Here is a 12,500-nt window from a genome sequence, read left to right on the forward strand (position 1 = left end):
ATTATTGTCCAGGTGTATATTTTCTCCCTCAAACTGGAAAGCAAAGACTTTTTGGCTTTCTTCATCCAGGGCTACATTAAAAGCATTGGCCAAGTCTATTACGGTGTACACCCTTGTTCCTGTAGGTATATCATTGAGCAAAGCACTAGGATTTGGGACAACAGGAGTGTCATCCTTCGATGATCTGATTGATGGCCCTCAAATCGTATACCATTCGATATACTGGCTTCTCTCCCTTTTTTACCTTTTTTTTTTTTTTTTTTTTTTTTACAGGAGACAATGTAATTTGTGCTCTGCTCCCTGTTTTCTTTGTGGTATGCGTGGGATTTGGGCTCCTGCTTTTATTTTAACTTTTACTGGAGGGACTTGTAGAAGCCCCACATCATACTTTCCCTTGGCCCAGAGTATAAGGTATTTGGGCAACAATTTCAGGTGGAATATTGCCTTCAATCTCTTCCTCTAGTTCCATTGCTGTCAATCCACATATAATTTCCTCATCTACGTTTCCAACTCCTACTCCATTAGGTGTATACTGTATGCAGGCTTGTAAGCGATTCAGTAAGTCTCTTCCCAGTAGATTACATGGTACAGTGTCAGAGACAAGCAGCTTATGAAACATATTGTGGTTTCCAATCCCTATTTGTATAAGGGGCATTTCCTTGAGAGGGGTGGACTTTCCTCCCACTCCAATTGCCAGTGGCCCAGATGTAAGGGGGATGTCCTTTGGTAGGCAGGGCTTTTGAATTATAGTCCGGGCGGAGCCAGAATCAACTAAGCATGAAATTTCCTGGTCTGTTGTGGAAAGCGTAATGTTACAAAAGCGTCCTTACCATCTGTGTCAGAAATGTCCTCTCAGAGAATTTGTGATCCTTTGCTAGTCATTCATTCATTACCTCCACCCCCCCCCCCCCTTTCTTCTGCTTACGTTTATCGGGCAGTCTGCACCTCCTAGCAAGATGCCCAATCCAGCTACAATTAAAGCACTTCCTGGTTTCTCTTTGGAAATTTTTAGCTCCTTGAGCCTGATCTTGAGCCACAAAAGCATTACGCCTCTTCTCTTTCCTCTCTTCTTCTTGGGCCTCAATACTGCTGCACACTTCCCTCAGCAAAGCCCATTCATATCCCTTCCAATCTGGTTTTGTAGCCATTAATCGTTTTCTTGTAAACTCTTTGAATCCAATCACAGTGATGTTAGTACGATCTGTCACATCTACCCCCACTGTTTCTGCCATGGTCTGGACACGTTTAAAATAATCAAAAACATCCTCAGTCTTTTCTTGTCTTACATCTAGCAAGCCACCTGATTTGTTCTGCGATGGCCATTCATTTATAATTCTACAACATTCCGTCCACTTTCTCAAACTCTCCTGTTGTCTCATCTTCAGCTCAAAATGGGAAGTTTCCCCCGCCTGTAGGGCATATTGTGACATTAGCATTGTCTGCACTGTTCTGTGCTACCTTGTTTAGGTCAGCGAATCCAAGGACTATTCTCAGCAATTGTTGAATCCATAAGCCCATCCACCCACCGATGTTCCAACCAGCAAATATATTCCAATTACTAGCCTTTTCAGGGGTGGTGAGATCAATGGCCTGTTTCCTCAGTTAGAGAATAGAGAACACAACTATCAGACCCCTATATATATTTACTCAAAAGTAACCATCAATCGCCCTCAGTCTGGAGCTCCATGCAAGATTTCGCCTCATGGGGTAAGGATGATCATGAGAAAAGTGAGGGATCAGCCCCGAATTACATGGGAGGAGCTTGTGAATGATCTCAAGGCATTTGAGACCACAGTCACCAAACAAACCATTGGTAACACAATATGCTGTCATAGATTAAAAGCTTGCAGCGCATGCAAGGCCCCCCTCCTCAAAAAGGCACATGGCCATCTGAAGTTTGCCAATGAACATCTAAATGCATAGAAGGATTGGGAGAAAGTGCTGGGGTCAGATGAAACCAAAATTAAGGTCTTTGGCATTAACTTGACTCGCCGTGTTTGGAGGGAAGAAAAATGCCGACTATGACCCTAAGAACACCATCCCTACAATCAAGCAAGGATGATGGAAACATTATGCTTTGGGGCTGTTTCTCTGCTAAAGGTATAGGCCAACTTTGCCGCATTGAGGGACCAATGGACAGGGAAATGTATTGTAAAATCATGGATGAGAAGCTTCTTCCCTCAGCCAGAACACTAAAGATGGGTCGTGGATGGGTCTTCCAGCATGACCAAAAACATACCCCCCCAAGGCAACAAAGGAGTGGCTCAAGAAGAAGCACATTAAGGTAGTGGAGTGGCCTAGCCAGTCTCCAGACCTTAATCCTATAGAATATTTATAAAGGGAGCTGAAACTTTGAGTTGCCAAGCTACAACCAAGAAACCCTAAGGATTTAAAGAAGATCTGTAAAGAAGAGTGGACCAAAATCCCTCCTGAGATGTGCGCAAACCTGGTAACCAACTACAAGAAACGTCTTACCTCTGTGCTTGCCAAACAGGGTTTCTCCCCCAAGTACTAAGTGATGTTTTGCTTAGAGATCAAATACTTATTTTACTCACTGAACAGCAACTCAATATATAACATTTGTATAATGTGTTTTTTTCTGGATTTTTGGTTGATATTCTATCTCTGTCATTTAAAATACACATATGATACAAATATTACAAGTTTTTTTTTTTTTTGGGAGGGTGCATGTGATTGGCACAGGGCCAATTATCTTTGTCCAAACCGAGGGTAATAGACATTCAGCCTTATAGGACAGTCAAAGGAGAATGAAAACTCCTCTTACAAGCTTTAACCAGACACTGATAGAAGTCACAAAACTACTATATACTGCTGATGAGAAAAAAGGTAAAAATTTAGCAGTTTATATTTACTAAAATAATTGCATATCCATGTTCTGTGTACTGTAGGTTTGGTATCACTTTAACATTAATCTAAACATCACAGCCTAATGGGGCTGTACACAAGCAAAGCATCACAGCCACAGCATGTGAACACCCCTGCAAGGCAGATGATTATGGCATTGTAGTGTGACATTCACAGGGTTAATTCAGGCGTTGAAGAGGCGATATAACACCGCCTCACATCCTGTCAATTCTCTCTAAAAGGCATCCTAATGCAGATACCACACAGGGTAATGCAAGTGTGAAAGAGCACTAAGGGCCATTCAGATTATTGCACTGTGGTAGCATTTGATTTTAATGTGCATGACCACAACATGCATCAACGCGTGCCTCAAGTGCAGTGTATTGCAGTGCCCTTCATTGTGGATAATGTGGGCAAAGTACACACACTGCAGCATTTCACTGTGCACATGCCATGCATTTTAATGCATTGGGGTGTAACAATAAGAGTGATGTGTGTTGTAGTGCACTGGCAATCCCTTTCAGAGAAAATGTGTTGCCTTAACATCATGCACATCAATGGGCAATAGAGCATGTAAGAATGTGTGTGCCATAACACACCTCAATGCACTGCTAGCATCTGAATGAGTATTTAAAGCGGAAAGAAGCTCTTGTTGATGGAGGTGAGCTCTCACAATATTGGGCAAGTATTATACAGGATTTATATAGCGCCAACAGTTTGCACAGCACTTTACAATATAAAGCAGGGGTTTCCAAACTGCGGCCTGGAGGCCGGATGTGGCCCTTTGCTTGCCTTTATCCGGCCCTTAAAGGCACTATTACTTCCACTGATACAAGACACTTTTCCTCCTACGGACACCAGAGATGGGGAATTAATTCTCCTACTGAAACCAGTTATGAGTCACTATTCCTCCCACTGGCACCAATGATGCAATTTTGTTTACTCCAACTGACCACCGAGCCTATGACATTGTCTACTTCCACTGATGTGGCATTTTCTACTCCCACTTCCCATTTCTAGTCTGGCCCCCCTAAAATTTAAAGGGCAGTAAACTGGCCCTTCGTTGAGAAAGTTTGGAGACCCCTGATATAAAGGGAGACATTATAGTTACAATACAATAAAATACAAGAGGGTTAAAGTGGTTGTAAACCCCATGTTCCATAAATCTGAAAGACTACTATCTGTACATATCAGTACTAGGGATCAACCGATTATCGGCAATGCCGATATGCACTTTCCCCGATATATTGGAATCGGCCCCTGAGGTTACCAATATTGCCGATATTTCTGGAAAGTGCTTGTACCAGAGTGATGCCTGCAGCTAGAGGCATCACCCCGGTATCGGCGTCCATAGCCGACAGTCGGCTGTCTTGTAATGACAACCGATGTGGCTGAGAAGCCGCTCAGCTGTCATTACAAGGAGCTGGAGGGGATGTCCCCCCCCCCCCCCTCTTGCCGCCTTCCACGGCTCGCCTGGGTCTGCCACCGCACCTGAAGACCCGGGCATTCTAGCTGCACGGCCACCAAAGAGAAGACCCAATCAAAGCCCCATTCGGATCTGATCGGGTCTCCATGTAAAAAACCCGAAGTGATGTAATGACATCACTTCCGGGTACTCGGCGGCAAATTAAAAAAAATGTGAGCATTCAAAACAGCCAAATTTGGCGTTTTGAATGCTTTTAAGTGCAGAGGAGGGGTTTGGGGTCTTTTAGACCCCCAGATCCCTCCACCAGAGTACCTGTAAAAAAAAAAAAAAAAATGAATAAAAAGAAAATATCGGCCGATACTGATATCCGATGACCAAAATATCAGTATCGGTATCGGCAATAAAAAAACGATATTGGTCGATCACTAATCAGTACCATAATTAATAGGATCACATAATTGATACATTTTGTATATTACTCTGATTTTCATTATCTTTTGCTGACCGCCCCACATTAATGTACTGCAGGGCTGCGGCTCCTCTGCGCGAAATCACGTACAGGTACATGATTTTGCACTTCTGGGTCTGAGGCGCCCGCTCCAACTGTGATTCGACACAGTGGGAGCCATTCAGTAGATCCGGCCGACCCAATGTCCGCCAGGACCCACTGATCGTTCTTGACAGAGGCAGAACGGTGGTCTTCCTATGTAAAAAAGGCAGATTGTCATTCTGTTAGTAGGGAAGACAGAGATCCTGTGTTTCTGCTAAACAGAAACATGGATCTCTGTCTTCCCACAGTTAAAGACCCCACCTACACAGTTACAAAACACTCCCTAGGAACACATTTAGCCCTTTGATCGCTGCAATGCTAACCCCTTCCCTGCTTCCCTGCCAGTGTCATTAGTACGGTGACAGTGCATATTTTTTTAGCACTGATCACTATATTAGTGTCACTGGTTCCCTGTCCGATGTGTCCACCGCAATGTCACAATAAGTCACTGATCGCCGCCATTACTAGTAAAAAAAATAAACAAATTAAATTAAAAAAATATTTCATAGTTTGTAGACACTATAAATTTTGCGCAAACCAATCAATATATGCTTATTTGGGTTTTTTCCCCAAAAACATGCAGCAGAATGTATATTGGCCTAAATTGATGAAGAAATTAGATTTTTTTAATTTTTAATTTTTTTTTATTGTTTTTTTTTTTTTTTAATTGTCTTTTTTTTTTTTGTTTTTAGCGCAAAAAATAAAAACTGCAGAGATGATTACCACCAAAAGAAAGCTCTGTTAGTGGGAAAAAAAGGATATCAATTTATTTGTGTTCAGCGCCGCACGACCGCAAAATTGTCAGTTAAAGTAATGCAGTGCTGCTTCGCAAAAAGTGGGCTGGTCATGAAGGGGGGTCAACCCTTTGGAGCTAAAGTGGTTAATAGCCTGCAGAATCTGTCCCGTTCTGTGGGCATGCTGACAGCCCCGAGCCCTGAAATCACTGCACTCCCCTCCTAACTCTACACGTTGAGGCACAGAACATCCAATCCAGAGGCTGCAGGAGGAGTTAGGGGGAGAGAGATCTGTGGATGCGGCGGCAGGAGACACAGCCACTTCTCGTGCTTGTGCATGAGTCCAATTATTTAGCCTGTCAAACACAGGAGAAGGGGCGTGGAAACACCTTTTTTTACCTGTGACAGATTTTTTTTCATTGAGGGGAAACCGAGGAAGATTGCAGAAGAGTGCCTGCCCCTTTCTCGGCCAGACTGGGGACAGATTACTTGTCCTGCTTTGCTGAATAAGGTAGTGTGTTCATTGTAACAGATTTTAAGTTGGCCCTGCTCATAAGAACTTTCAATCTAATTGGGTGGGGTAGGTGGTAGAAAAGGTAAACTGCAAGGGATGAGCTGATGAAAGAATTAAAAGTTCAGTTGTTAGGTGGAGGTGTAATTGGCTTCCATGAAGAGTTGAATTGGGATCGCCCAGAGGTGGCCATAGTAGGAGAAAGCCGAACAGATTTAGTTAGAGAGCTCCAGAGGATGGGAGAGGCTCTGCAGAAGTCCTGGAGTATTCATAGCATATGCACATAGAGTACATAACATTATTGCACATTATGTCATACTGATCTCCTACTGTGCTGTCCTCCAGGACCAGGATATTGCCACCACGTCATCCCCCACTGCCACAATCTCTGTCACTGCTTTTTCTGAGTCCAGTGATGGTCCTCTTCAACCTCTGGACAGCTACTGCAGATGCACAGGAGTTACATTGTCCATGACATTAGGGCCTGGTGTACAGTGCATTGTGCATTCGCCCTACAGTATACACAGAAAACAAAGGCTACCAAGAGGCATTGAAAAGGTTTTGGGGAAAAAGACTCTGCATATTTCTTCTGCTCAAGGACCCTTAACTCCTTCACTCTTAACTTCCCTTCACAAATTTCACTCCTTTCACAGTAAACTTTATCAAAAGCCTACTGGTAATACCCTCCAAAAATTCTTGGAATAACTGGAACGTCCAACTGTCTCACCACATCATATGGAACGCATGGACAAACCATTTACATGTGATGAGATCTCTAGGGTCAATAAAACCTTAAATCTACACAAATTTCCAGAACCAGATGGACTTCCAAACAGCTGCTATACAAAATGTACTATCTCCTAGTAGCCCCCTTGACTTTATAGTTTAATCACTTGAGGAGTGGTGAGTATATCTTACCCACAGAAAATAGGGCCTTTTATTAGTGGAATACCCAAACCAAGTAAAGACTCTACAGATCTATAGTTGAGGGAGGACTCCATTCATGCTGACTGCTAGGAGATCTATTGTTGCTGGGGTTATACTGTTGTGGGGGGTCTATTGTTCAATTGTTGTTGGGGGGGGTCTATTGTTCAATTGTTGTTGGGGGGGTCTATTGTTGGCTGTAGGGGATTTCTTTTACTGCTTTTCTTGTTAACACATTCCATACAACTTACTTAGCACCACAAAAGGATACTTGTTTCTGTATTTCCTAAAAGGGGTGATACTGGGAGGTGGAACCAAGGGGCAGTGCTCAGAGGTGGGTAGGGGGAAGAGACAAGGGGACTCAAAAGTGGGGAGTGCCTCCACCTATTCTCTGAGAAAAAAAGTCCTGGTTATCGCCCTATCACCCTGTCACATGCACTTCTGGTGGAAACCACAAGCAGCCATACTTACATACCATGCTGGTCCACCATTGTCATTATCAGGAAGCCGTTCCAGAGCCATGGTGTGCAGATGATGGGGGAGCTGGTGCATTTAGAGAAGAAGTGGCTTAAAATGGTTGTGAAGGCTGAATGTTTTTTTACCTTCATGCATCCTAATACTTGCCTAAGCCCAATCCCAATCCAGCGATTTGCACGAGACCGGAGGCTCTCCTGGGTCTCTCCCTCCTGATTGGCTAAGATGCAGGAGCTATTGGCTCCCACTGCTGTCAATCACAGCCAGTGAGGCAGGGGGCGGGGCTTAGGAACACTGTGTCTTATGGACGCAGAGAGCCGGCTCAGGAGCGAGCACGCACGAGTGCCCCCACAGCAAGCGGCATGCTATGGGGGCACTTAGCAAGGGGGAGGGGCCCAGAGTGCCGGTGGGGGACCCCAAAAGAGGAGGATCGAGGCTGCTCTGAGAAAAAACACTGCACAGAGCAGGTAAGTATGACATGTTTGTAATTTTTTTTTTTTTTTTTAAAGAAAGAAAATTATTTTACAATCACTTTAAAGAAGGTGGAGGTGATCAGCAGCACTAAAATGGAAAAAAGCTGCAGAAACAATACATACATTGTAAAAAAAAACAACTGGTATTATTAAGGGTTTTTCATCTTCTTTAACCTTTCGATATAGGCATAACGTTTTTTTTTTTTTTTTTTTATTCTGCATTTTTTTAAATGGATTTGCAATGGTCAAGTGTTTAGCAGTCTTCTTACTAGTGTTCCTTTTTTTCCTTTTTGTTTCAGGTTTCTTCGAACCCATCAAAATGAAGCAGTGCTTTTTCAATGAAAGCATCATTTTCTTCTACAATAATAGCGGGAAGGAATTATCGACGGTATGGAGACCGAAAGATGCTCTGGTGGTTGGCTTGGGACTAACAGTGTGCATCTTTGTTCTGTTGACCAACATGTTAGTTATAACAGCCATTATAATCAACAAACGCTTTCACTACCCTATCTACTATCTGCTAGGAAACCTGGCTGCAGCTGATTTATTTGCTGGAGTGGCCTACACTTATCTCATGTTCCATACTGGACCACGGACGGCCAGCCTGACTGTGAAAACATGGCTGCTCCGCCAGAGCTTACTGGACACTAGCTTGACAGCCTCCGTGGCCAATCTGTTGGCCATAGCTGTGGAGCGACACCAGACAATATTTACTATGCAGCTTCATAGTAAGATGTCCAACCAGCGGGTTTGCATCCTCATAGCCTGTATATGGCTTGCGGCCTTGTTACTGGGACTTATACCATCTTTCGGCTGGCATTGCATTTGTGATATAAAGACTTGCTCGCGGATGGCCCCTTTGTATAGTCGGAGTTATCTCATCTTTTGGGCGGTATCAAACTTGGTGGCCTTTCTGATTATGATGGTGGTATACATGCATATTTTTATATATGTTAAGAGGAAGATGGTGAGGATGTCTAGGCACACGTCATTCCATCCCAAATACCGAGAAACCATGATCAACTTAATGAAGACCGTGTTTATCATCTTAAGTAAGTACTGCTTTTTGGTTGTTGAAGGTAAAGTAGAAGCATACCCATAACCTCATATACACTCTATTGTCAAAAGTATTGGGATGCCTGCCTTTACACGCACTTGAAGTTTAATGGCATCCCAATCATAGTCTGGAGGGTTCAATATTGAGTTGGCCCACCCTTTGCAGCTATAACAGCTTCAACTCTTCTGGGAAGGCTGTCCACAAGGTTTAGGAGTGTGTCTATGGGAATGTTTGACCATTCTTCCAGAAGTGCATTTGTGAGGTCAGGCACTGATGTTGGACAAGAATGCTTGGCTCCCAGTCTTCACTCTAATTCATGCCAAAGGTGTTCTATCATATTGAGGTCAGGACTCTGCACTCCAGTCAAGTTCCTTTACCCCAAACCCGCTCATCCATGTCTTTATGGACCTTGCTTTGTGCACTGGTGCGCTATCAAGTTGGAACAGGAAGGGGCCATCCCCAAACTGTTCCCTTGACTGGAACTAAGGGGCTAAGCCCAACCCATGAAGAACAACCCCACACCATAATCCCCCTCCACCAAATGATTTGGACCAGTGCACAAAGCAAGGTCCATAAAGACATGAATGAGGGAGTTTGGGGTGTGGGAGATTGACTGGCCTGCACAGAGTCTTGACCTCAACCTGATAGAAACACCTTTGGGGTGAATTAGAGTGGAGACTACAAGCAAGGCCTTCTTGACCAACATCAGTGCCTGACCTCACAAATGCGCTTCTGGAAGAATGGTCAAACATTCTCATAGACACACTCCTAAACCTTGCGGATAGCCTTCCCAGAGGAGTTGAAGCTGTTATAGACTGGGTGCTATTAAAGTTCAAGTGTGTGTAAAGGCAGGCATCCCAATACTTTTGACAATATAGTGTATGTTGAGCAGGTTAATAAAATTTTAAAAGCAATTTTCAATACTAGACATCTGCAGCTATATTTGAATAATAGCTGGTGCTCCTGCCTAGAAGGTCCTTATTCATATTGTGGCAGGGCGAGGGTTTCCATCCGTCCAGATTTGATGGATTGGATCGGATTGGATGTCAGCCGACATGTCTCCGCTGACATCAGATCCCCCATAGAGATGCATGGGGGGACCGTTTAGATCCGCCAAAAAACGGACAGGCGGATCTGAACGGTCCGCCTGTGTGAAAGGGGCCTAAGGAAGAAGGCACACTAATGATGCAGGTGTGTGCTGCATTCATCTTGGAGCCAGAGTTTAGAGCCTCACCCTCTCGATGGGGTCAGTTTGTGAAGGGAGCAGTGAGAGGCGCACATCTGCACTGTGCTGTCCAGTTCAGGACAGACAAAGGCCAGAGCCTGTGAAGGATGTAGCCAATGTACGACTGACAATTCTTCACCTGGCTTTGTTGATTTTTCAGTCGAAGATTTTTGAGCCAGGTGTTGCCAACAGGGCCACCAACAGCTTGAATTTTGAAATTCAAACTGTATATGGCCAGCTTTAAAGTGGGCATATCAACCCACACAATGCAGTTATGCTCCATTGTTGTCACCATTAGGAAATGCTATGCAGCCCTTGCTCGAGTGCATGTAGACAGCAAGTGGCTGCAGACAGGCTGCAAGAGATCAGTGGCACTGAGGTCTAACAAAAGATGAAAAAAAAGGTGAAAGAAGCTTTATAATTAAATGGCAATTATGATAGTAAGCGAATCATGAGTTTATATCTTTTTGCTTGGGTTTTTTTTTATAAGTGCTTCCATCTACCTGGGGTGTTGACATGCATGATAATAGGTTCCATTAAAGGTTACGAAGGTGTGGTGGGTGTAGTACTCCACATCTAGCAAATCACCTGAGATTTCTGCTGGAGATTAATATAATTCAAACACCAAAAGACAACTCTGTGCTTTACTTCATTATGTGTAATGGAGCCTTATGTATGTTTGTATATGGTCACTGTTGAGATTATTGTACAGTTTAATTTTGTCAAAGTGTATCCAAACCCAGGAACCAGTGTGTTCTACAGCTTACCAGTAAGATGAGGTGGTCACATCTTTCTCTTTTTTATTTTCAGCCCAGCTCCAGGATCATAGTAATCTCCTGATTCCTAAATACCCCTTTTCACTTTCCTTCACTTCCTGTCCATCATAAGTGTATAAACGTCCTGGATAGGAAGCGGTTATACCAGGATGGCAGCAGCTGCAGCCATGATCCTGGTATTGTTTTTTTAAAGCAGTGGGCTTTCATGTGTAGCACCCTCATTGGTAGGTGCTAATGAGAGAATATAGTTTTTGGCTCTGTCTGCCTATCAGAGGAGCAGCAGGCAAATCTATATTGCTTTCTGCTTACCAGAGAGCAGGATCTGTGAGCTTGGTCTGCTCATGGTGCTCAGTGTGTGATTCATCTGGTCTAGAAAGTGTGTCACACTAGTCCAATAGGGAGGCATATTGGACAGTGAAGGAAATCTGACCAATGGGTACACAGGCTTTGATTCAGCCACAGTGATTGGCACAGACTGGCTGTCTCAGTGCATTGAGGGGTGTGGTATAAAAGCCAGGAGCACATGTGCTGCGGTGTCTTTGGCTGGTGAGCAGTGTCCCGAAGGGAGGATGGCGGCTGCCGCCTCCTCTGTAGCAGTGGCACATGGTCACAGGCAGTCGGCCTGGGAACCAGAAGGAAGGAGCTGAACCCAGAGGTCCATGAGAGCTGACTGAAGTGTTAGAGACACTGGAGACCCTGAAAAACTAGTTACTAGGTGTGTATCCCAAAGATAATTCATCCTAACAAGTCATCTACATTGATACTTAATCCTAGATTCATCTAGTGGTAAGGTGAATCTGCAGCCTGGCTGCATCTACAGACAGGAGTCCTCATCTACTGTGAATAGTTCAAGTTGGAGTATCCCACTCTTCCCTTCTCCCATCCCTGATTTAAATAAAACTACAAAAACAACTACAACCCCTAGACTGTTCATTGACTGAGCCAAAGAGTAAAGAGTTATATTGTGTATGCTGCAGTTGTTATCTGTAACCCAGGGGGATCCCACAGTGAACAATCCAGCAGTCCTCAAGGGGGCAGTGCTACACATGTAAAAGTAATCCAAGCAGCTTCAAAGGGATTGGAAAGGGCCCCCTGCCACTGTTCCTAGGCTCTCCTGTTCCACCGCTGCTGCAAACTGTCAGCCCAAAGAGAAAATAGAGTAACGTTGTTCCTCCATCATCTCTGTGAATGAAGCCGGCAGCGACAAGGATTTAGTTACGTTCGGTTTCGGTTCTATATCTCTGTTTGATCGGCTGCCTTGGTGGGCAGAGGAGGGATCAAGGGTCTAATACAGGGGTTCTCAACCCCCGGGCCTGTTGAGGACTGGGCTGCACAGCAGAAGATAAGTGGCGACTGCGGTCAGCACAGGGCTATGACAGACCATAGACGCCGCTTACCTCCTGCTGTGCGGCCATGCCTATGTGTCCTCCCTTCATTTCTCCGCCCGCCCAGCCGACTATGTCATCCAATCAGCAGGGCAGGGGG

The 12,500-nt window shown here is 44.3% G+C and overlaps 1 protein-coding gene across 2 annotated transcripts in view; it reads left to right on the forward strand.

Moving 5' to 3' along the window:
- LPAR2 (lysophosphatidic acid receptor 2) overlaps positions 1 to 12,500 on the forward strand; it is a 133,029-nt gene that overhangs the window by 69,689 nt on the left and 50,840 nt on the right. For both annotated transcript variants that reach the window (XM_082256930.1, XM_082256931.1), the window contains exon 2: positions 8,257 to 9,009. In XM_082256930.1, the coding sequence (XP_082113056.1) occupies positions 8,257 to 9,009 (753 nt within the window). The remainder of the gene's footprint in view (positions 1 to 8,256; positions 9,010 to 12,500) is intronic.

The sequence above is a fragment of the Pelophylax lessonae genome (genome assembly GCF_965119305.1).
Source record: "Pelophylax lessonae genome assembly, chromosome: 4".
Classification (NCBI taxonomy): Eukaryota; Metazoa; Chordata; class Amphibia; order Anura; family Ranidae; genus Pelophylax; species Pelophylax lessonae.